This window comes from Lepus europaeus, chromosome 13 (assembly GCF_033115175.1).
Source record: "Lepus europaeus isolate LE1 chromosome 13, mLepTim1.pri, whole genome shotgun sequence".
Classification (NCBI taxonomy): domain Eukaryota; kingdom Metazoa; phylum Chordata; class Mammalia; order Lagomorpha; family Leporidae; genus Lepus; species Lepus europaeus.
The window spans coordinates 58,603,850-58,625,846 of record NC_084839.1 but is presented as its reverse complement, the minus strand read 5'-3'; the positions used below and the strand labels follow the sequence as shown (position 1 = coordinate 58,625,846).

The following is a 21,997-nucleotide window of genomic DNA, read 5'->3' as shown; positions in this document are numbered from 1 at the left end:
CCAATTCTGGAAATTTTAACCTTCTTTTAGGTGCAATATTATATTATTGCTTAATTTATCTCACTTTACTAGCTTGCCATTCAAAACTGATACATAATACATTTTTTAAAAGAATATAAAATGGATTAATTTTTTTTTTTTTTTTGACAGGCAGAGTGGATAGTGAGAGAGAGAGAGACAAAGAGAAAGGTCTTCCTTTGCCATTGGTTCACCCTCCAATGGCCGCCGCGGCCGGCGCGCTGTGGCCGGCGCACCGCGCTGATCCGAAGGCAGGAGCCAGGTGTTTCCTCCTGGTCTCCCATGGGGTGCAGGGCCCAAGCACTTGGGCCATCCTCCACTGTACTCTGGGGCCATAGCAGAGAGCTGGCCTGGAAGAGGGGCAACCGGGACAGAATCCGGCGCCCCGACCAGGACTAGAACCCGGGGTGCCAGCGCCACAAGGCGGAGGATTAGCCTGTTGAGCTACGGTGCCGGCCAAAATGGATTAAATTTTGAAATGGTCTTCCATAGGTACACACACACCAATCACTCTGGTATGTGAAAATTCATTCAGGACTGTGTCAAAAAAATACCCATATATTACTGAACTTGTTTTCTATCTACAAGAGCTGAAATCTTTAAAAGCTTTTAGTGAATTTTTTTTTTCATTATAACTTGAATCCAATCCATGTTCTAAACAGAATAACCTAAGTATGCTTTAAGTTAATAGCACTATATCAAAATCAGTCTGGTAAGCTGATAGACATGCTATTCCAAATTCTTCACAATTTTATTATTTCAAATTTCAATATGAAGACAACAGTACTCTTAGAAACACAATTCTTGACTCACAATATAAAAACTATTACAATAGTATCATATCTTCCAAGAGTTCTTGTAAAGTACTTAGTACCAGTCTTTTTCTTCTTATGTTTAATACTTTAAAACAAAACTGCCCAAAATTTACACATGGCTTTTCCTGATAAACACAAATATTTTCTCATTTGATACAAGTTTCTAAGATTAAATCAAAACTGTGTATTAACAATGATTTTAATTATACTATGCAATTCTCACAAAAGAAGGTAGAAAATGGTTATTGAAATTCTCAAGAAAAGTTATCATTTTTTGTGACTATTCAATTTAATCTATTATAAAAAATTACATGATTGAGTAATATTAATATTAATAACTTTTTAGCATTTATATATTTATTTATTTGAGAGCTAGAAAGAGAGAGTTTCTATCATTGTTCATTCTCCAAATGCCTGCAATGGCCAGGGCAGGGTGGGGTTACTAAAGCTGGGAGCTGGAAATGCCATTCAGGTCTCCTATGTGGGTGGCAGAAATTCAATTACTTAAGCCATCACCAATGCCCTTCAGAGTCTGCATTAGTAGAAAGCTGGAGTCAGGAGCCAGAACCAGGTTTGGAATTCAGGCACTAAGATGTGGGATGAAGACTTCTTACCCACTAGGTTAAAAGCTTGTTCCTGAATTTTGTATTTTAACATCAAACTACTGAAGCAGGAATCTGGCCTAGGGGTTAAGCTGCCAGTTGGAACATCCACATTCCATTTAGGGGTACCTTGATTCAGTGCTCTGGCTCCTGACTCCAGTTTCCTACCAGTGCAGACCATGAGAGAAAGTGGTGATGGTTCAAATGATCAGGATTCTGTCATCTCCCTGGGAGAGCTGATCTGGATTGAGTTCAAGGACTCTCAGCTTTGTGCACCACCCCTCTTCAACCCTGTCACCCACTGCAGGCATTTGGAGAGTGCATTAGTAGATGGAAATTCATATCTGTCTCTTAAATAAATAATTAATAACATGTATAAAGTCAAACTACGTATTTTAGAGGTTAGCTCAGAAAACTTAAAGCAACTATAAAGCATGAAAGATAATTCATAAACTCATAATAAGTCAATACTAAAATGAATTTAAACATAGCTCATGTTAGAGATGAGACTTACAACTGAGTATTTTATGTAATGCCATAAAAACATTCAAATACCACCACTAAAATCTTTATGATAGTAATGAAAATAAAAATTTCTTTTCTTTATAGGGGAAGAGGGAGGGCAAAATTTTACCTATTCAATTTTTAATTTAACAAATATCAGGGCTCAAATGCTTAAGAAACTGACAAAACCAGTCAATGGAAATAAAATTTTCATTTTTAATCTCAAAAAGAGAATTGCTAAAACTGATCCAAGCAAATTAATCAGTTATAAAAACTGAAAGTGAGAAAAAATATAAATTATAGAGGCAAGATTAAAAAATCACAGCAGAAACAAGTGACAAAGTTTCATAAAAATATTCTATATAAAAACTAACAAATACACTTAATGACTTTCTAAAAGGGTTACTGAAACACATGAATATAAGAACACTAACGCTATAAGTACAAAAAAAAAAAGGGAATAAAGAAGAGAATTAGAGGCGTGAAAGCAAAAAGAAAGAAAACACTGCAAGACTTTTTTTCTTCTACCTAATGCAAGCTTTAATCAATAAAAAAATTAATTTCTAGGAAAATACTTGTTCCAAAGTTCTAATAGGCATATATTTAAAGAGAATACTGGTTGCCACATATTTTCTAAGCTCTATAGGTATAAGTAAATTTCTGAATCAGATTGGTTTACCTCTTCTTATATAATCTGTTACCTGTTACTCTATTCTATACCTCAGAAAACAAATGCACATGTATTTAGAAAAATTATACGATTCTTAAATTAAAAGTTCAAATACTGAAACTCAAAATATTTTGCCAATATTTCTCAAACTGAATACATTTAGATGTACATAATACACAATTGAGAAACTGTATGATCAAAAGAAGATATTTGATTAGGAATCTTGGCTCCAACTCCCCCTCCATTTACCCAAAGTTCAAACTGTTTAACTCCTTTGGATCTCAGCTTTCCAATCTCTGAAAAGAGGTAATTGTACTGACTGCTTCTAAGATTTATTATAATCTTTATTAAGATTTAAAATGTTCATAATAACTCAGAAACAAAACAAAGTCTCACTAATTTTAATAACTTATTTTAAGTCTGATAAGAAGGGAGAAAGTAAAGGAATAAGAGAAAGAAATGGATTATGACATGACATTATTCTAACAGAGTGAATCCTGAAATTAAAACTTTATTTTACCAAGACAAGCAGTACTAAAATTATTTAAAGCTCATGAACATTTCATTTGATTAGTCAAAAAAATGTAAACCAAGGTTAATCATTCTTGTATTTACTCTGAGCAAAGAGAGTTTAATTAAAGAAGATTTACTTCTTAAACAGTCCTTATTCAGGCTTTAAGATTTAAAATTACTTGATAAGAAAAATGACTTAAAAAAAGTAAAATGCCTGGTTTTTATTCCTTACAAATACAATGTACATATGACAGCAGTGGTACCAACCTTTTCTGTGCTCCATGCTCTCTCTCACTACTGTGATCCACAGCTAAGATGCAGCTGGGAATAGTGGGTCTCTCAGTACATTCAGTGTGGAGGTAGAGAAGCTATTTGTAGCTACCTCCATCACACAAATAACAGAATGTCCCACAACTTGCCCTTACTTGGTAGGCCAAAAAAAATGAGCCTTTCTGCCAGTAAGGTAAAATACTGTTCTTCACCATTAGACTTTTACTATCTGCTTGACCAAACTGAGAATTAAAAAATAAGTCCCATACATAGGTAAGAGTTTCCTTTTTCTTTGAAACCAATTCAGTGGAAGTTGCTTAGAGTTGCTGATCAACTGCAGGTGACACTGAACACAATAATATTATCACTATAAGCAAAAATGCTTTTTGAGGTATTTTTTTGAATTCTTATAAATTTATGTAAGGTGAACAAATTTCATGTATCTCATATGTACAAATTTAGGAGTACAGCGATATTTCCCATCCTACCCTCCTCATGCCCATGCTCCCACCTTCCTCTTTTTTCCTTTCTTATTTTTTAATTTTTACAGTGACATACGTCCAGTGTATTTTATTTTATTTATTTATTTTTAAAGACTCATTTATTTATTTGAAAATCGGAGTCACACACAGAGAGGAGGAGATGCAGAGAGAGAGAGAGAAATCATCCATCCACTGGTTCACTCCCCAGATGGCCGATCCTGTGCTGAACTGTGATCTATAGCCAGAAGCCAGGAGCTTCTTCCAGGTCTCCCACACGGGTGCAGGAGCCCAAGGACTTGGGGCATCCTCTACTGCTTTTCCAGGCCATAGCAGAGAGCTGGACTGGAAGTGGAGCAGCCAGGACTTGAACCAGTGCCCTTATGGGTGCCAGCACTGCAGGCAGTGGCTTTACCCGCTATGCTACAGTGCTGGCCCCTCAGTTTATTTTATAATCATAAGCTTAACCTACCACTAAGTAAAGAATTCAACAAATAGTAAGAAGAAAAAAACCACTGTTCCTCAACAGTAGAGACAAGGGCTGTTAATAATAATCAAATATCAAAGTATCAATTTTGCTCAAATACATTACATTTTCCTATATTCTACTTCATACCGTTACAGTTTAAGAGTACTTGATGATACAGACTTCAAAAGTACAGAAAAACTTGATACCTTCAGAGTCAGGATCTCCAAATGGATTTAATTCTGCTACATCAGGATCATCAAATGAATTTGAATTCACAGTGGCCAAGTCCTTTTCTGCCTCATCCAAAAAGTTAAGTTTGTTGATAAGTTCTGAAAATAAATATACAAGTTCATTTACTATTGTTATGGTTAACTATAACTGTCCATCATTTATGAAACATTTTGAGTTGTAAAAATTCACACTAATAATACCTGCAAATAATAAGATATAGCATTTTACCAATGGCAGAATGTCATTCAAGTATTTTGTAGTATACCAACATTTTCAAATAAAGCAAAAAAAGCATATATGCACACTAATTTGAAAATTATATCAGACAATGAATTATACTGAAGAAACTTTCATTTAAATTTAATTTGATCCAAAAAAGATAAATTTTTCAAAAACACCCTATGCTTAATTGCAATCGTTTAATATAAGCACATATTTTTGAAACAATATACTTATAAGCTCACTGAAGAAATATCATTATGTTAGATGACCAAGTATTATCTTAGACAATGTTTTGAAATCTACTAAGGATCCTGATACAAGACTTTGCTAAAGATGGTAAGTTCTGTCATCTTGTTATCTGTTGGTGCACTACAAGTTACCAAAGAAAATATTTAAAAAAAAAAAAAAAAGCACAAAGACAAAACAGACAGCTAAGTACAGACTGAAGTCAAGAGGTAGCAAGTCACAGTAAATACAGGCAATCAGAAGCAGAAGCAGAAGGAAGGAAAGCTCTTAGACCTTCAGAGGAACTGGCTGATTTAGCTGAAGGCATATTTGCTTGCTTTATGCAGTCATCTTGATCTTCATCTAAGCTGCTCAGAGCATTCAACTGGTTTACAATTTCTGTAAACAGAACCCAGTCAAGACAAATGTAAGGTAAAGTCATTTAATTAAAGAGCAGTAGAAGTATGTTGGTTCTCAAAAAGGTAAAAAGAGGGGATGTTTGGTTAATCAAGAGAATACATTCAGGGATGTTACTTTGATGAACTTGAATGGACATATTTAAGTACTGTTATGCTGTCCTTATATTTAAAATAGAAAGCAGTTTATTGTTAAAACTTATATTAGTAATATAATAACTATGTTATTACACATAAAACAAAGATAATAAATGATCCCAGAAGTTGACACTGGCTTTCAGCAACCACACTTTGCATAGAATTTTGCTTTAAATACATGTTAGAAACAATAAAAAAAATTCCTGTGATACCACAGAAAATATTCACTATTTTTCATAATCTAAATTCAAACCAAAGATTCTATCTACATGAACATTCTATCTACATAATAAGCACTCATTCATGTTCTATAATTAAAAAAAAAAATCAACACTAAGGGGCCACCATTGTGGCATAGCTTCTTCCTCTCTCTTTTCCTCTCCTTCTCTTTCTCCCTCCCTCCCTTCCTTTCTTTCTTCCCCCCTCCCCACTCCATGTAACTCTATGTAACTCTTTCAAATAAATAAATAAATCTTTTTTAAAAACTCCTTTCCTGTTCGCCTTAGGAAATCTTAGAATTTAGTCATTAAGATAAGGAGAGAAAAATTTTAAATAAGAGAATTAATTTTGTATATTAGAACTTTTCAATATGTATCATATATATTTTGGGTACTCTGAATATATGAAATTATCAATCACTGGGTGAAAATCAGACAACTTTGGGGAAAAAAAGAGAAACTACTAGGTTAGGATATTCCAGTGAATCCTTCATATTTCCAAAGTTACAACCTGGGAACAACTTAGTATCAAGTATAAACCAAACAGATTCAGGACCATTCAATGGGAAAGAAAATAGAAACAGAAAACAGTTGTAAAATTGATGTTGAAAATACACATACCAAGTTTGATTTGAACCAAATCAGAGAATACATGTATGCATTATGGCTGCCTTCATTCATTCAAGTCTTAAAAAATGTTTATCAGTCTGTTCCAAGCTGCAGCCTTGGGACGAGGTTGAACAAAAGAGATGGTATTGTTCTTATAAAATTTAGTCTATAAAGTCACAAATGAATACTGAAAGAGACTTAATAAATGACTATTAGATTATTAGTCTATCAGAAATGTGCTATAGGGGCCAGCACTGTGGTGCAGCAGGTTAATGCCCTGGCCTGAAGCACCGGCATCCCATATGGGTGCCAGTCCAAGACACTGCTGCTCCACTTCCTAGCCAGCTCTCTGCTATGGCCTGGGAAAGCAGTAGAAGATGGCCCAAATCCTTGGGCCCTTACACCCACGTGGGAGACCAGGAGGAAGTTCCTGGCTCCTGGCTTCGGATCAGCGCAGCACTGGCTGTTGCAGCCATTTGGGGAGTGAACCATCGGATGGAAGACCTCTCTCTCTCTCTCTCTCTCTCTCTCTCTCTCTCTCTTTCTGCCTCTCCTCTCTCTGTAACTCTGACTTTCAAATAATTAAATAAATCTTCAAAAAAAAAAAAAAGAAATGTTATAGATCTTTGAGAAAAATATACATGAACTATGTATTATATATTTAAATACATGGTAGATATATTAATTTCCCTGTCTGAATGAGAAAATACACTTTGCATGAATAAAGTTGCTTTAGAAAGTCAAAGTGAACCACAGAAAAGGAGTAAACACAATCAATGCCAACTGAACTCTTCAGCCCATTTTGAACTGAAGCCAAATAACTAGACTTTACAAAATTTCTTTGTGCATTTTATTTATTTATTTTTTTGAAAGGGAGAATGACAAAGAGATAAAGGTAAAGGGGAAAAGAAAGGGAAAAGGAAGAGGGAGATAGAGAGAAGTCAATTTTCCATCTGCTGGTTTACTCCTCATATGGCTACAACAGCAAGACTAGACCAGGACAAACCAGGATCCTGGAATTCCATCTGGGTCTCCTAAATGCCAACAGGAACCCAAAAATTTAGGCTGACATCTGCTGTCTCCCACACACATTAACAGGAAACTGGATCAGAAGCATGGAGCAGCCAGGACTTAAACCAGATACTGGAACCAGCGCTGTGGCATAGTAGGCTAAGCCTCTGCCTGCAACTCTGGCTACCCATATGAGCACTGGTTCATGTCCCTGCTGCTCCTCTTCCAATTCAGCTCTCTGCTAATGGCCTAGGAAGGCAATAGAAGATCACCCAAGTTCTTGGGCCCCTGAACCCACATGGGAGACCCAGAAGAAGCTCCTGGTTCCTGGCTTTGGATTGGCCCAGTTCCAGCCATTGTGACCATTCTCTTGGTTTCTCTCTCTCTCTGTAACACTAAATAAAATATTAAAAAAAAAAAAAAGATACTGCAATGTGGGATGTGTGTGCCTTGACTCACTGCACCACAACACCTGCCTCTCCCATTTTATTCTGCCAAGAATTTCAGACCCCATTCTGATTCTAGATAACCTAGCAAATTTCTCAGTAGTTAGATTCAATCATAAATTAGATCCTTTCTCTCACACTACTACCAATTGTAACTTTGTAATTTTAAGGAAAATACAATAGAGGGGAGGATCAAGTGGTTTCTAGTCTCATGATTGATTTTTTTTCATTCATTACTAGTTGTGTATTTCTTAAAAACTATTTATTTATTTATTTGAAAGGCAGAGTGCCACAGAGAGTGAGAGAGGCAGGAGGACAGAAATCTTCTGTTTGTTGGTTCACTCCCCAAATGCCTGCCACAGCTAGGACAGGGCCAGGCTGAAACCAGGAGCCAGATATTTCATACCCTTCTCCCAAGCGGGTCCCAAGGACCAAACTCCTTGGGTCATCATTCACTGTCTTCCTCAGTGCATTAGCAGAAATTTTGGGGAGTGAACCAACAAATGGAAGATCTGTTACTCTGACCTTCAAAATAACAAATAAAGCTTTTAAAATTTTTTCATAAAAGTAATAAGTTGGATTAGAAGCAGAGTAGCTGGGACTTGAACTGGCACTCTGGTATGGGATGCAGGCATCAACAGGCAGCACTTTAACTCACTGTGCCACATGCCTGTTCCTAGTTACGTATTTTTAAATATCTGCAAATGATTTATTCTTAACTTTCAAAATATGAAATACTGAAAAAGAAATATTAACAACAGCAATTAAGCAGTGGACAAAGGCTTTGCATACTCTATCAATTAACTATCATAATATGCTAAAAGGTATTATTATTAATATATACATATAATCATGGCTATTAGTATTACTTATTTGCCATTTTATGCTCCCAAATGCAAAATAACTAGATTGAAGACAATTTAATTATCTTATGTTCTTAAATGTAATCTCAAGGAGGGTAGAAATCAATCAAACATGGTATATATAATGAGCACCACAGGAAATACTTTAGAAATATTAGATTTGGGGGCCAGTGCTATGGCTTAGCAGGTTAATGCCCTGGCCTGAAGTGCCGGCATCCCATGTGTGTGCTGGTTCGAGACCCTGCTGCTCCACTTGCGATCTAGCTCTCTGTTATGGTCTGGGAAAGCAGTAGAAGATGGCCCAAGTCCTTGGGCCCCTGCATCTGTGTAGGAGATCTGGAGAAAGCTCTTGGCTCCTGGCTTCGAATTGGTGCAACTCCATCCATTGCAGCCAACTGGGCAGTGAACCATTGGATAGAGATCTCTCTCTCTCTCTCTCTGCCTCTCCTCTCTCTGTGTAACTCTGACTCTCAAATTAATAAATAAATCTTAAAATAAAGAAATATTAGACTTGGTCCCTATCTTCAAAACATAAATATTGTTCCACAGTTCTAGGCACAAAGTAGACATTTATATAACTAATATTAAGATGTCTTTTGATATTAGTTAAATAAATGAATGAATTATTTACTTTATAATTTTTCTGAATGTTTAGAATAGTTCATAATTCCCTTCATCATGCTTTTGATATCTTAAACCACTGATGACCATTTCCTCATTAACTAACCCAAAGTAATTCTCCTTTCTATTCACATCACTAATGACAAACTGTCCTTCCTATCCTAGTAGATTTATTCTGAGTTTAAATAAATCCTTACTTCACTTATAAAACTTCTGGTTCTAGTTCATATTAACAGAACACAAAAGTAATTTTTGATGGTCTATATCACTCTTCCCTTTATTTTGTACAAAAATAAATATTAATCTAAATTTAAAAAGCAATTCCCAAAAAAGCACTACTCACCTACTTAATAAATATTTAGCAAAGTATTTATTACAAGCCTGAGCTAGTACTTCTCCTAAACCTTTATATTTCAGTAGGACAGATGGGCACCATTTACCTGTTTAATAAATATTTATCAAGCATCTATTACATGCCCGAGCTGGGATTGCTCCAATGGCTTTCTATTTAGTGGGACAGATAGACAAGTAAATCAGTGTGTGTGTGTGCATATTAACTATTATGACTGAGGTAGCATCATAGGATAGGCATACAACTCAGTTTGAAGTCAGAAGGGCTTCCTGAATTTTCATCTACATTTGAGCTAACACAAGACAGACAATGTTATTATTATTAAAATAAAAGAGGAAATGGAGGCATTCTACGAGGCCAAAAGGGAGGCAAAAAGTGTATGACATATTAAGAAACTAAGTTTTTTGATGTTTAACATGCCAATTATGTGTTCTGGAATGAGATGAGACTGGCAAGTGCTTTTTATGAAAGTTACTATGACAAAACTAATAAATGTGATACTTAGGAGCTATGAACCCAATGAAAGGTCAAATGTACATTTTAGAAACATCATTCCAACAGCAATATTTTTAAAGATTTATTTATTTCTTTGAAAGAGAGAGAGAGAGAGAGAGAGAGAAAGACAAGGAGACAAGGAGACTAGTTCATTCCCCCAGATAGTCCCAACAGCCAGGCTTGGGCAAGGCCAAAGCCAGGAGCCAGGAGCTTCTTCCTGGTCTCCCATGGGAATGGCAGGGGCCCAAGCAGTTGGGCCATCTTCCACTACTTTTCCCAGGCCTGTAGCAGGGAGCTTGATGGAGAAGTAGAGCAGCTGGGACTAGAACTGGTGCCCAAATGAGATGCCAGCATCACAGGTGGCAACTTTACTCACTACACCAAGCCACCGGCCCTGTGGTGGCAGCATTTGAAAAAAAGCAGGATAGAAAGCAAGACACAGCATCATCCCTTGATGAAAGAAAGCACTCAATAAATACATACTTATTAAAGCCATAAATTAAAAAAGAAAAATTTGATAGTTAACTGATTTGGGGGAGAGGGAAAGGAATCTAAGCACCAGGTATGCTCTTTAGGTAACTGCAGATAATAATTCTAGCACTGTTACAGGGGTTATTCAGTTTGGGATAGCCTGTGAAAGTTCTCATAGAAATACTTTAATCAGCAGTCGTTATGTGAGTCTGTAGCCTAAAATATGTGATTTTGTTATGTATTTCTCCCTCTAAAAATGTACTTTCCTGGGGCCAGCATTGTGGCACAGCAGGTAAAGCCTCTGTCTGCAATGCTGGCATCCCATTTGGGTACTGTTTTGTGTCCTGGCTGCTCCACTTCCAATCCAGCTGCTTGCTGATGGCCTGGGAAAAGCAGCAGAAGATGACCAAAGTACCTGGGCCCTTGCCACCCATGTGGGAGACCAGGAAAAGGCTTCTGGTATTGCAGCCATCTGGGATGTGAACCAGCAGATGGAAAATCACTCTGTCTCTCCCTCTCTCTATGTAACTCTTTCAAATAAATATTAAAAAAAATAAGTGCTTCTCCATTTTTCCAAATTTCCTACCGCATATTTTACTTTTGTGATCAGAAAAAGCTAAAAACTTAAAATAATTATAACAAAAATTCATTTCTGGATTTTTTTTTAATGGGAAGCTTTCTCCATAGTGTTTTGATCAAAAAAATTCCCTGACCCAATATGCTTATAAAATCATTTATTATGTTTAAGCTTTGTTTTATTGTAAATTTACACATTTGGGAAATGCTAATAATGTTACGGAATAGTGAGAACAAAATTTCTACTATGGTATTAGTCATACTGAGCAATAAACCTGTAGAGCCTACATTTATTTTAACAGTGTGTCAGTCTGGACCTGCCATTCACATTTGTGAGAATAAAAAGAGAAACTAAATTAGGGGCAGGTGATCGAACCAAAGGGTCAAGTAATTTGAGCCTTTCCTTTACTGTTAGGAAGGCAAAGGAAGATAGAAATTGACCAACAGAGATTATCACATTGGAGGAAAAAAAGGGGGATGAGATGGTGGCATGAAGGGTAGTTGGCTTTTTCCTTTTAAGAAAGTCTGTAGATAAGTTAAAGGAAAAAAATAAACTGCCTGGAGCTAGAACACACCTGCAAATCTTACAGCATCCTCATTCTTCTGTAAAGTATAATAAGATTCAGTACAGGTATATCTTATTTTAAGATGGTCTAAAATAGCAACACTTCAACTTCCTGGCAGAGATCAAGGTCAAGAAGGTATCTTTTCCTCAGAGGCTGATACCCATAAATATTTGATTTATGGATGCATCTAACAAGTTTAATAATGTGATATTCAATGCCATAGCAGATTATAATGGGAAAGGATGGGACTGCTTCAGGAAAGAAAGTATTCTCCCAGAATGTTCAACCTCTCCCTCTACAATATTTTCATTCCAATGGATTTTAAAATGATTAAGTTGCCCCCAAAATAAAAGTTTCCTCAACCATTGTCTTCTTTTAGTCTGGCTACTCTTACTCTTAAAAACATAGTAGACCATGATCTGTCACATATCATTCATCCTTAAATATACTGCATTCTGTTTTTATCCCCATTTTTATCCATCCCCCTTATTGAATCCACTCTCTCTGAGGTTACTAATGTATATTCTAATTGGCAATTATTCTAGGTACTTATTCTTATCATATTTGACTTCTGTGTGGATAAACATAATCACTCCCTCCTTGAAATTCTGTCTGTCTCTTCCAGGTCGTTTGTACCTCCTGATTCCTCTCCCTATGTCCTTGATAGTTCAGCCTTCACCTCTTAATAATTACAACCCTTTCCTCTGCCTCTTAACTATTGTTATTCCCTACGATCCAATCATAGGTCCCATTCTAACCCCCTTTCCTAAAATCTATTCATCTCTTTGAAAAACTAACCTGTTCTATTGACTTAAACACACTAATAATTGAAGATAATTCTTAAATATGTATTGAGGGTGGGGCCGGCGCTGTGGCATACCGGGTTAAGCTGCCGCCTGCACTGCTGGCATCCCATATGGGCGCTGGTTTAAGTCCTGACTGCTCCTCTTCTGATCTAGCTCTCTGCTGTGGCCTGAGAAAGCAGTGGAAGATGGCCCAAGCCCTCGGGTGCCTGCACCCGTGTGAGGGACCAGGAAGAAGCTCTTGGCTCCTGGCTTCAGATCGACACAGCTCCAGCCATTTTGGCCAACTGGGGAGTGAACAAACAGATGGAAGACTCTCTCCCTCTCTCTCTCTGCCTCTCCTTCTCTCTCTGTGTAACTCTGACTTTCAATTAAATAAATAAATATTTTTTTTAAAATGTACTGAGTGCAAGAATTGAATTTCCAATTGCCTCATGGGCATTTCTACACTAAGGACCCTGGTCATTCCTCTCACAAAACATCCAAACAATGGAATTCAACAGGTGTGCATCTATGTTGTGCTCATCTTGAGCCTCTAAAACTTAGCAGTTGTTTATCACACAGCTAGTACTTAACGAATACTATATTAGAGCTAGGGAATGTCTGGCCCATGGGCCATATAAGGCCTACAGAATCATCTGGTCTGGTCCTGCCAAAGCAACTGCAAATGGGAGTCGAAATTCAATATATCGGCCGGTGCCATGGCTTAACAGGCTAATCCTCCACCTTGCGGTGCCGGCACACCGGGTTCTAGTCCCGGTTGGGGCACCAGATTCTATCCCAGTTGCCCCTCTTCCAGGCCAGCTCTCTGCTGTGGCCCGGGAAGGCAGTGGAGGATGGCCCAAGTGCTTGGGCCCCGCACCCACATGGGAGACCAGGAGAAGCACCTGGCTCCTGGCTTCGGATCAGCGAGATGCGCCGGCCGCAGCGGCCATTGGAGGGTGAACCAACGGCAAAAAGGAAGACCTTTCTCTCTGTCTCTCTCTCTCACTAGCCACTCTGCCTGTCAAAAACTAAAACAAAAACAAAAAAGAAATTCAATACATCTATAGCAGGATAATTTTTATGTTGATAATTTTGTATGTCCCATGAATGATGTTATAAATATCCAAAAGGGCCTTGAGTTCCTCACCCCTGCGTAAAATGAATGAATTGGGAGCCGGTGCTGTGGCATTCAAGTCCCAGCTGCTCTACTTCCAATCCAGCTCCCTGCTATGACCTGGGAAAGTAGCAGAAGATGGTCCAAGTGTTTGGGCCCCTGCACCCATGTGGAAGACCTGGAAGAAGCTCCTGGCTTGGGATTGGCCCAGCTCCAGCCATTGCAGTCATTTGGAAAGTGAACCAATGGATAAACGATCTCTCTCTGTCTCTCCCTCTCTGTAACTCTGCCTTTTAAATAAAAAAATAAACCTTTTTTAAAAATGAGTGAATAGAGCAACTATCATAACACTTGACCATCAAGCTTATAAAGGCAGAAAGATAAAAGATATACCTTATTTTTTAATTAAAGAAATAGTATATTTTATCAATGTATCCATCTCTATGTTCCTGTATTAAGCCACCATCCCAAAATTTGGTTACTTAAAGCAAATTATGAACTCTCAAAGTTTTGTGGGCTAACTGGACTCAGCTGAATAGTTCACTGCAGTTAGATGGTGACTGTGCTGATGTCACCTGAAAGCTCAACAGGGCTGCTTCACTCACATATTTGGTATTTTAGCCAGAAAGAGTAGAAATGGGTGCTGGCTAGGTACCTTCTCTTTCCAAGTGACCTGCTCATATAGCTAGTTTGGGATTCTTCTTAGAGTAGCTAGAGGTTTTTTGTTTTTTTTTTTGCTGGTTTCCTATACAGCATGCCTTATGAGAGCCCCAAGCAGAAGCTAATAAGGAGTGTTATAACTTAGCTTTAGAAGTTACACAGAAGGGCCTGGTGTTGTGGCATAGCAGCCTAAGCCTCTGCCTGCGGCACCAGCATCCCATATGGGTGCTGGTTCATGTCCAGGCTCCTCTTCTGATCCAGCTCTCTACTAATGGGCTGGGAAAGCAGTAGAAAATGGCCCAAGTGCTTGGAACCCTGCACCTATGTGGGAGACCCATTAGAAGCTCCTGGCTCCTGCCTTCAGAATGGCTCAGCTCTGGCCACTGTGGCCAGTTGGGGAGTGAACCAGCAGATAGAAGACCTTTCTCTCTGTCTCTCCCTCTCTTAGTCTATAACTCTGCTTCTCAAATAAATAAATAAAATCTTTCTTTTTTTAATATTTATCCATTCACTTGAGAGGCGGAGTTAGAGAGGGTGAGAGAGGTCTTCCAGCTGCTGGTTCACTCCCTAAATGGCTGCAATGGTCAGAGCTGGGCTAATCTGAAGCCAGGAGCCAAGAACTTCTTCTAGGTCTTCCACATGGGTGCAGGGGCCCAAGCACCTGGACCATCTTCTACTGCTTTCCCAGGCCATCAACAGGGAGCCAGATTGGAAATGGAACAGCCAGGACTCACACTGGTGTCCACATGGGATCCCGGTGCCACAGGCAGAGGCATAACCTACTGCACCACAATAAATTCAATCTTAAAAAAAAAAAAAAAAAGTTACAGAGTCACTTCTACTGCTCCTGTTTGTCAAAAGTGACATGGAAAGCCAACCCAGTTGAAAGGGAGAGGACAATAAAACTGAATGACTGGGGCCTGCGCTGTGGTACAGCAGGTTAACGTCCTGGCCTGAAGAGCTGGCATTCCAAATGGGCACCGGTTCGAGACCTGGCTGCTCCACTTCTGATCCAGCTCTCTGCTATGGCCTGGGAAAGCAGAAGATGGCCCTAGTCCTTGGGTCCCTGCACCCATGTGGGAGACCCGGAAGAAGCTCCTGGCTCCTGCTTTTGGATTGGCCCAGCTCCAGCAGTTGCAGCCAATTGGGGAGTGAGCCAATGGATGGAAGACTTCTCTCTCTGCCTCTCCTCTCTCTGTGTAACTCTGACTTTCAAATACATAAATAAATCTTTAAAAAAAACCAACAGAATGACTGCAGGGAGTCCTCATTCATTAACAGACAAACTTTGGAGATCAGCGATCAATGCCACACAGTAAATCAATCAGAAATTGTAAATTATTAATTTTCTTACAATTCTAACATATTTATTAAAAGTTTTAAATGTTATTTCCAAGAATTTTATTATACATATAAAATCTAACAAATTTTGATAAATGTACCCTATGTGACCTAAGATGCATAATATTTGCATCACAACTCAAAGTTATCTCATGTCTCTTTTCAGTTAATCCTCAGCTCCATATGACCACTATTCTAATGCTTTCCACATAGAATCAGTTTTGCCTTTCTAAAATGGAATCATACAGTATATACTCTTTGATGTAAGACCTCTTTCACTTAGCATAATAGTTTTTTTTTGTTTGTATTGGATTTTGTTTTTTAAACATTTTATTTATTTACTTGAGAGGCAGAGTGACAGAGGAGAGACAAGAGAAAAGTCTTCCATCTACTGGTTCACTCCTCAAATGGCCACAACAGCCTGACCTGGCTGATCCAAAGCCAGGAGTAAGAATCTTCTTCCGGGTCTCCCACATGGGTACAGGGACCAAAATACTTGGGCCATCTTCCGCGGCTTTCCCAGGTCATAAACAGAGAGCTAGATTGGAAGAAAGGCAGTCAGGACACAAATCTGTGCCCATGTGGGATACCAGAGCCATTCCTTATTTTTTGTTTGTTTGGTTTTTTTTTTTTTTGACAGGCAGAGTGGCTAGTGAGAGAGAGAGACAGAGAGAAAGGTCTTCCTTTTTGCCGTTGGTTCACCCTCCAATGGCCGCTGCGGCCGGCGCATCTCGCTGATCCGAAGCCAGGAGCCAGGTGCTTCTCCTGGTCTCCTATGCGGGTGCAGGGCCCAAGGATTTGGGCCATCCTCCACTGCCTAGCAGAGAGCTGGCCTGGAAGAGGGGCAACTGGGATAGAATCTGGTGCCCCAACCGGGACTAGAACCCGGTGTGCCTGCGCCGCAAGGCAGAGGATTAGCCTGTTAAGCCACGGTGCTGGCTTTTTTTTTTTTTTTTTTTTTTTTGACAGGCAGAGCGGATAGTGAGAGAGAGAGACAGAGAAAAAGGTCTTCCTTTTTGCCATTGGTTCACCCTCCAATGGCCGCTGCGGCCAGCACATCGCACTGATCCGAAGCCAGGAGCCAGGTGCTTCTCCTGGTCTCCCATGCGGGTGCAGGGCCCAAGCACTTGGGCCATCCTCCACTGCCTTCCCAGGCCATAGCAGAGAGCTGGCCTGGAAGAGGGACAACCGGGATAGAATCCGGTGCCCCGACAGGGATTAGAACCCGGTGTGCCGGCACCGCAAGGTGGAGGATTAGCCTGTTAAGCCACGGCGCTGGCCTTGTTTGTTTAAGATTCATTTTATTTATTTGAAAGGCAGAGTTACAGAGAGAGGGAGAAATCCTCCATCTGCTGGTTCACTTCCTAAATAGGCCCAGTGGCCAGGGCTGGGCAGGGGCCCAAGCACTTGAACCATCCTCTTTAGCATGAAGCTGTAAAGGAAGTAGAGCAGCAGGGACCTAAACCGGTGACCACATGGAATACCGGTATCACAGGCAGCAGCTTTACCTGCTACACATTAACATTGGCCCCAATAGTTTTGAAACACATCTATGTTATTGAACATATAAAAGCTCATTTTTCTTGCTGAATAGAAATCAATTCATGAATATCCTAGTTTGGTTAGCAGTTCCCCTGTTGATGTATACTTGAGCTGTCCAGTTTCAGGCTATTACATACAAAATTTCTTTCTTTTTCTTTTTTCTTTTCTTTTTGACAGGCAGAGTTAGACAGTGAGAGAGAGAGACAGACAGAAAGGTCTTCCTTCCGTTGGTTCACTCCCCAAATGGCCGGCGCACGGCGCTGATCTGAAGCCAGGAGCCAGATGCTTCCTCCTCGTCTCCCATATGGTTGCAGGGCCCAAGCACTTGGGCCATCCTCCACTGCCTTCCTAGGCTACAGCAGAGAGCTGGACTGGAAGAGGAGCAACTGGGTCAGTATCCAGCACCTCGACCGGGACTAGAACATCTTTGTGCAGTCTTTTTGTGTTCATATATTTTCATTCCTGTTAGTTAAATACAAGGAATTGCTGGTTCATAGGGTATGTATGTATTTACTGTTTTAAGAAATTCCCTCAAGTGGTTGTATACTCTGTCAGCAATGGCTGACAGCTTCAATTGGTCTACATCATTGGGAACCATTTAGTACTGCTAGTCTGCTAATGGGTGTGGAGTTCTATGAGACGTTAATTTGCATATTCCTGATGATAAATGAAGCTGAGAACTTTTTCATGTGCTTATTGACCAGTCCTATAGCTTTCTTTGTGAACCATATGTTTAAATCTTCACCTATTTTTCTTTTTTTAAAAAAGATTTATTTATTTGAAAGTTAGAGTTACACAGACAGAGAAGGAGAGGCAGAGAGAGAGAGAGAGCGAGAGAGCGAGAGAGCAAGAGCGAGAGAGAGAGAGAGAGGTCTTCCATCTGCTGGTTCACTCCCCAATTGGCCGCAACGGCCGGAGCTGTGCTGATCTGAAGCCAGGAGCCAGGAGCTTCTGGGTCTCCCACATGCAGGGGCCCAGGGACTTGGGCCATCTTCTACTGTTTTCCCAGGCCATAGAAGAGAGCTGGTTCGAAAGTGGAGCAGCTGGATCTCGAACTGGCGCCCATATGGGATGGTGGCACTGCAGGCAGCGGCTTAACCCGCTACGCCACTGTGCCGGCCCCTCTTATTTTTAAAAAATAAGTTTTTTTTTTTTTTTTGTCTATTTATAAGACATTTTAACCATTCTGGAAACAAGACCTGTTTCAGATATATATACTTTATGATTATTTCCTTTTAGTCTATGACATTTTCTTAATGGTCTATTTTGATGAGCATGGTTTAAATTTTGAAGATGTCTAACTTATTAAAATTTAATTTCATGGTTATTATAGATGCTCCTCTACTTATCATGGTGTTATGCTCCAATAAAGCCATTGTAAGTTGAAACTACCGTATATTGAAAATGCATTTAAAACACCTAACTTACTGAACATTTTAACTTAGCCACCCAGGAGACTGTACAGTGTCAGATTTTTACTTTCTTGATCTAGTGGCTGAGTGGGACCTGTGGCTCACTGTCCCTGTCCAGAGAGTATATTACATGGCTAGCCTGGGAAAAGATCAAAATTTGCAAGCTGAAGTACAGCTTCTACTGAATGTATATTGCTTTTGTACCTTCACAGTGTTGAAAAGTTGCACATGAATCATCTTAAATTGGGGATCATCTGTAATCTGTGTGCCCTATATAAGAACTCTCACCTTAACTCTCAGGTCACAAACATACCATCTTCTATTTTTGTTTTCTTTTGTCTTTTGGGTTTTTTTCCCCTGAAGTTTTATAGTCTTAGCCTTCATATTTATGTATATGACCTATCTTAAATTAATGTTTACATATTTGACAGGTAGGAACTCAGGTTAACTTTTTTCCACAAGGATACCCAATTCTCCCAGTATCATTTGTTGAAAAGATTTTCTTTTTCCTGAGGAATTAACACTAGCATCTTTGTTGAAAAAATAACTGACAAATGACGTTTGGGTCTATTTCGGGACCCTGTTATATTCCATTGATCTATTTGTTTTATACCAATATGACATCATTTTGATTATTATAAATTTATACTATATTTCAGTGTTAGGCAGTATTCACTATAAGTCTATTCTTTTTAAACACTGTTTTAGCTTACTCAGGTTCTCTGCATCCCCAAGTAAACCTTACTTTTTCAACAAGGCTGCTAGGATTATGACTAGCAATCAGTTAAATTTACAGATTGATTTGAGGACAAGTGACATTTTAATCACAGTAAGTCTCCTAATCTACAAATGCAGAATACTTATCCATTGATTAAGGTCTTCTTTACTGTGTATAACATATTAGACTTTGCAGTTAAAGATTTTTCACATCTTTCATTAAATTTGTTTCTAAGTAGTTTATTTTCCTTTTTAAATTATATTGTAAATGCAATTATTCTGTTGATTTTTTCAAATTTTCTTGTTCATATACACAGATGTTTCTACACTGATCATATATCTGTGGCTTTGCTAATACTTCCAGTTTAATGTTGAATAGAAGTGATGAAAGCAACATGCTTGCCTTGTTCCCAATATTCGGGAGAAGTATACAGTGTTTCACCATTATGTACCCTATCAGCTGTTGTTTTTCACAGATGCCCTTCATCAAAATGAAAAAAATCTGGGCTGTTAAAACTTGGCTGAGAAACTTGCTATTGAATTTTGTCAAATGTTCCTCTCTGTAGCAGCTGCTGAGATGATTATATGGCTTTTTTTTTCTTTATTTTGTTAATATGGTTAAACCAACCTTGAATTTCAAGGATAAATTCTCAGAGAATTCATACTGGTACTTAGAATATTAATTGTCTCTTGGCTCCTCTCCTAAACATTGGGATGCTTCTGACTACTACTTTAGAGCTCTCATTCCATCCCAACCCTGTCAGGTTTCTCAATAACAACACAATTCTCCCAGTCTTAGGTATGGGGGAAGTTATATAATATTCAGATACTATTAGTACAAATAAAGCAGCTTTAGGGTTTAAGAGAAACACAGAAAGCAGGCTGAATTTCTATCTGTGTCTTCTGCTACTTTTATTCTCTGAATTAACACATCTGATTTTTTTTTAAAGATGTATTTACTCATTTGAAACTCAGAATTATAGAGATGGAGAGGTAGAGACAGAGACAAAGAAGTCTTCCGTTTGTTGGTTCACTTCCCAAATGGCCACAATGGCCAGGGGTGGGCCAGGCCAAAGCCAGGAGCCAGGAGTTTAATCTGGGTCTCCCACATGACTGCAAGGGCCCAAAGACTTGGGCCATCTTCTACTGCTTTACTGTGTGCATTAGCAAGGAACTAGATTTGAAGTGGAGGAGCCAGGACTCAAACTGGCACCCATATGGGATATCGGCTCTACAGGCCACGGCCTAACTCACTGTGCCACAGCACTAGCCACAAACACATCTGAATTCTAAACACTGTAAAGAGATAGATCTGTTGCCTTTCTCTCTTATCCTAGTGTATCAAACTCTTTAAAAACAAAAAAGCTGTAGTACTAGATATACTTTTTAGCTCAAGAAATCATAACTGTCCCATCTCTCTGCTTCTTCCTTTATATTCCAATCTTTTTTTTTTTAATTTATTTTTTTTGACAGGCAGAGTGGACAGTGAGAGAGAGATAGAGAGAAAGGTCTTCCTTTGCCGTTGGTTCACCCTCCAATGGCCGCCGTGGTTGGCGCGCTGTGGCCGGCGCACCACGCTGATTAAAAGGCAGGAGCCAGGTGCTTCTCCTGGTCTCCCATGGGGTGCAGGGCCCAAGCACTTGGGCCATCCTCCACTGCCCCCCCTGGCCACAGCAGAGAGCTGGCCTGGAAGAGGGGCAACCGGGACAGGATCGGTGCCCCGACCGGGACTAGAACCCGGTGTGCCGGCGCCGCAAGGCGGAGGATTAGCCTAGTGAGCCGCGGCGCCAGCCTATATTCCAATCTTAATGACCAAATAATAGATGCAGTTTTCCAGAAACTCTCATCCATTAAATCAGAAGAGAGGTACCCTTTTTCTGCCAAGGGCCATTTGGATACTTATAAATCATTCACAGGCCATATAAAATTATCAACTTAAAAATTATCCTGCTATAATTATAATCAAAACAGCCTGGTGCTGGCAAAAAAAAAAAAAAAAAACAAACATATGGATCAGCAGAACAGAACTGAAACTCCAGAAATTAATCCATGTACCTACAATCAACTAATGTTTGAAATCACTCCCTGAAGAAAGGAGATTATCTTCAAAAAGTGGTGTTGGGAAAACTGAATTATTATATGCAAAAGTATGAAACAAGGCCCCTACTTTACACTTATACAAAAATCAAATCACAATGGAAGGGATCTAAATATATGACCTGAGATTATCAAATTACTAGAGGAAAACACAGAAAACACTTTAAGATATTGAGCTAGGCGAAGACTTCTTGGGTAAGAACCCAGAAGCACAGGCAGTAGAAGGAAAAATAGACAAATGGGATTACATCAAGCTAAGATGCTCCTGCACAGCAAAGGAAACACTCAACAAAGGGAAAAGGTCACTGATAGGATGGGAATGGGAGAAAATATTTGCAAACTACACATCTGATAAAGGATTAATATCCAGAATATATATAAGGAGCTCAATAAACTCAGTAATAATAAAACAATACAGTTAAGACGTGGGCTAAGGATATGAGCAGGTATTTTTCAAAGAATGAAATACAAATGGCTAACAGACATATGAAAAGATGCTCAGGATCACTAGCCATCAGGGAAATGC

The 21,997-nt window shown here is 39.0% G+C and overlaps 1 protein-coding gene across 4 annotated transcripts in view; it reads right to left on the bottom strand.

Moving 5' to 3' along the window:
• EHBP1 (EH domain binding protein 1) overlaps positions 1-21,997 on the bottom strand; it is a 378,411-nt gene that overhangs the window by 210,533 nt on the left and 145,881 nt on the right. For all 4 annotated transcript variants that reach the window (XM_062209516.1, XM_062209514.1, XM_062209518.1 and 1 more), the window contains exon 8: positions 4,547-4,669. In XM_062209516.1, the coding sequence (XP_062065500.1) occupies positions 4,547-4,669 (123 nt within the window). The remainder of the gene's footprint in view (positions 1-4,546; positions 4,670-21,997) is intronic.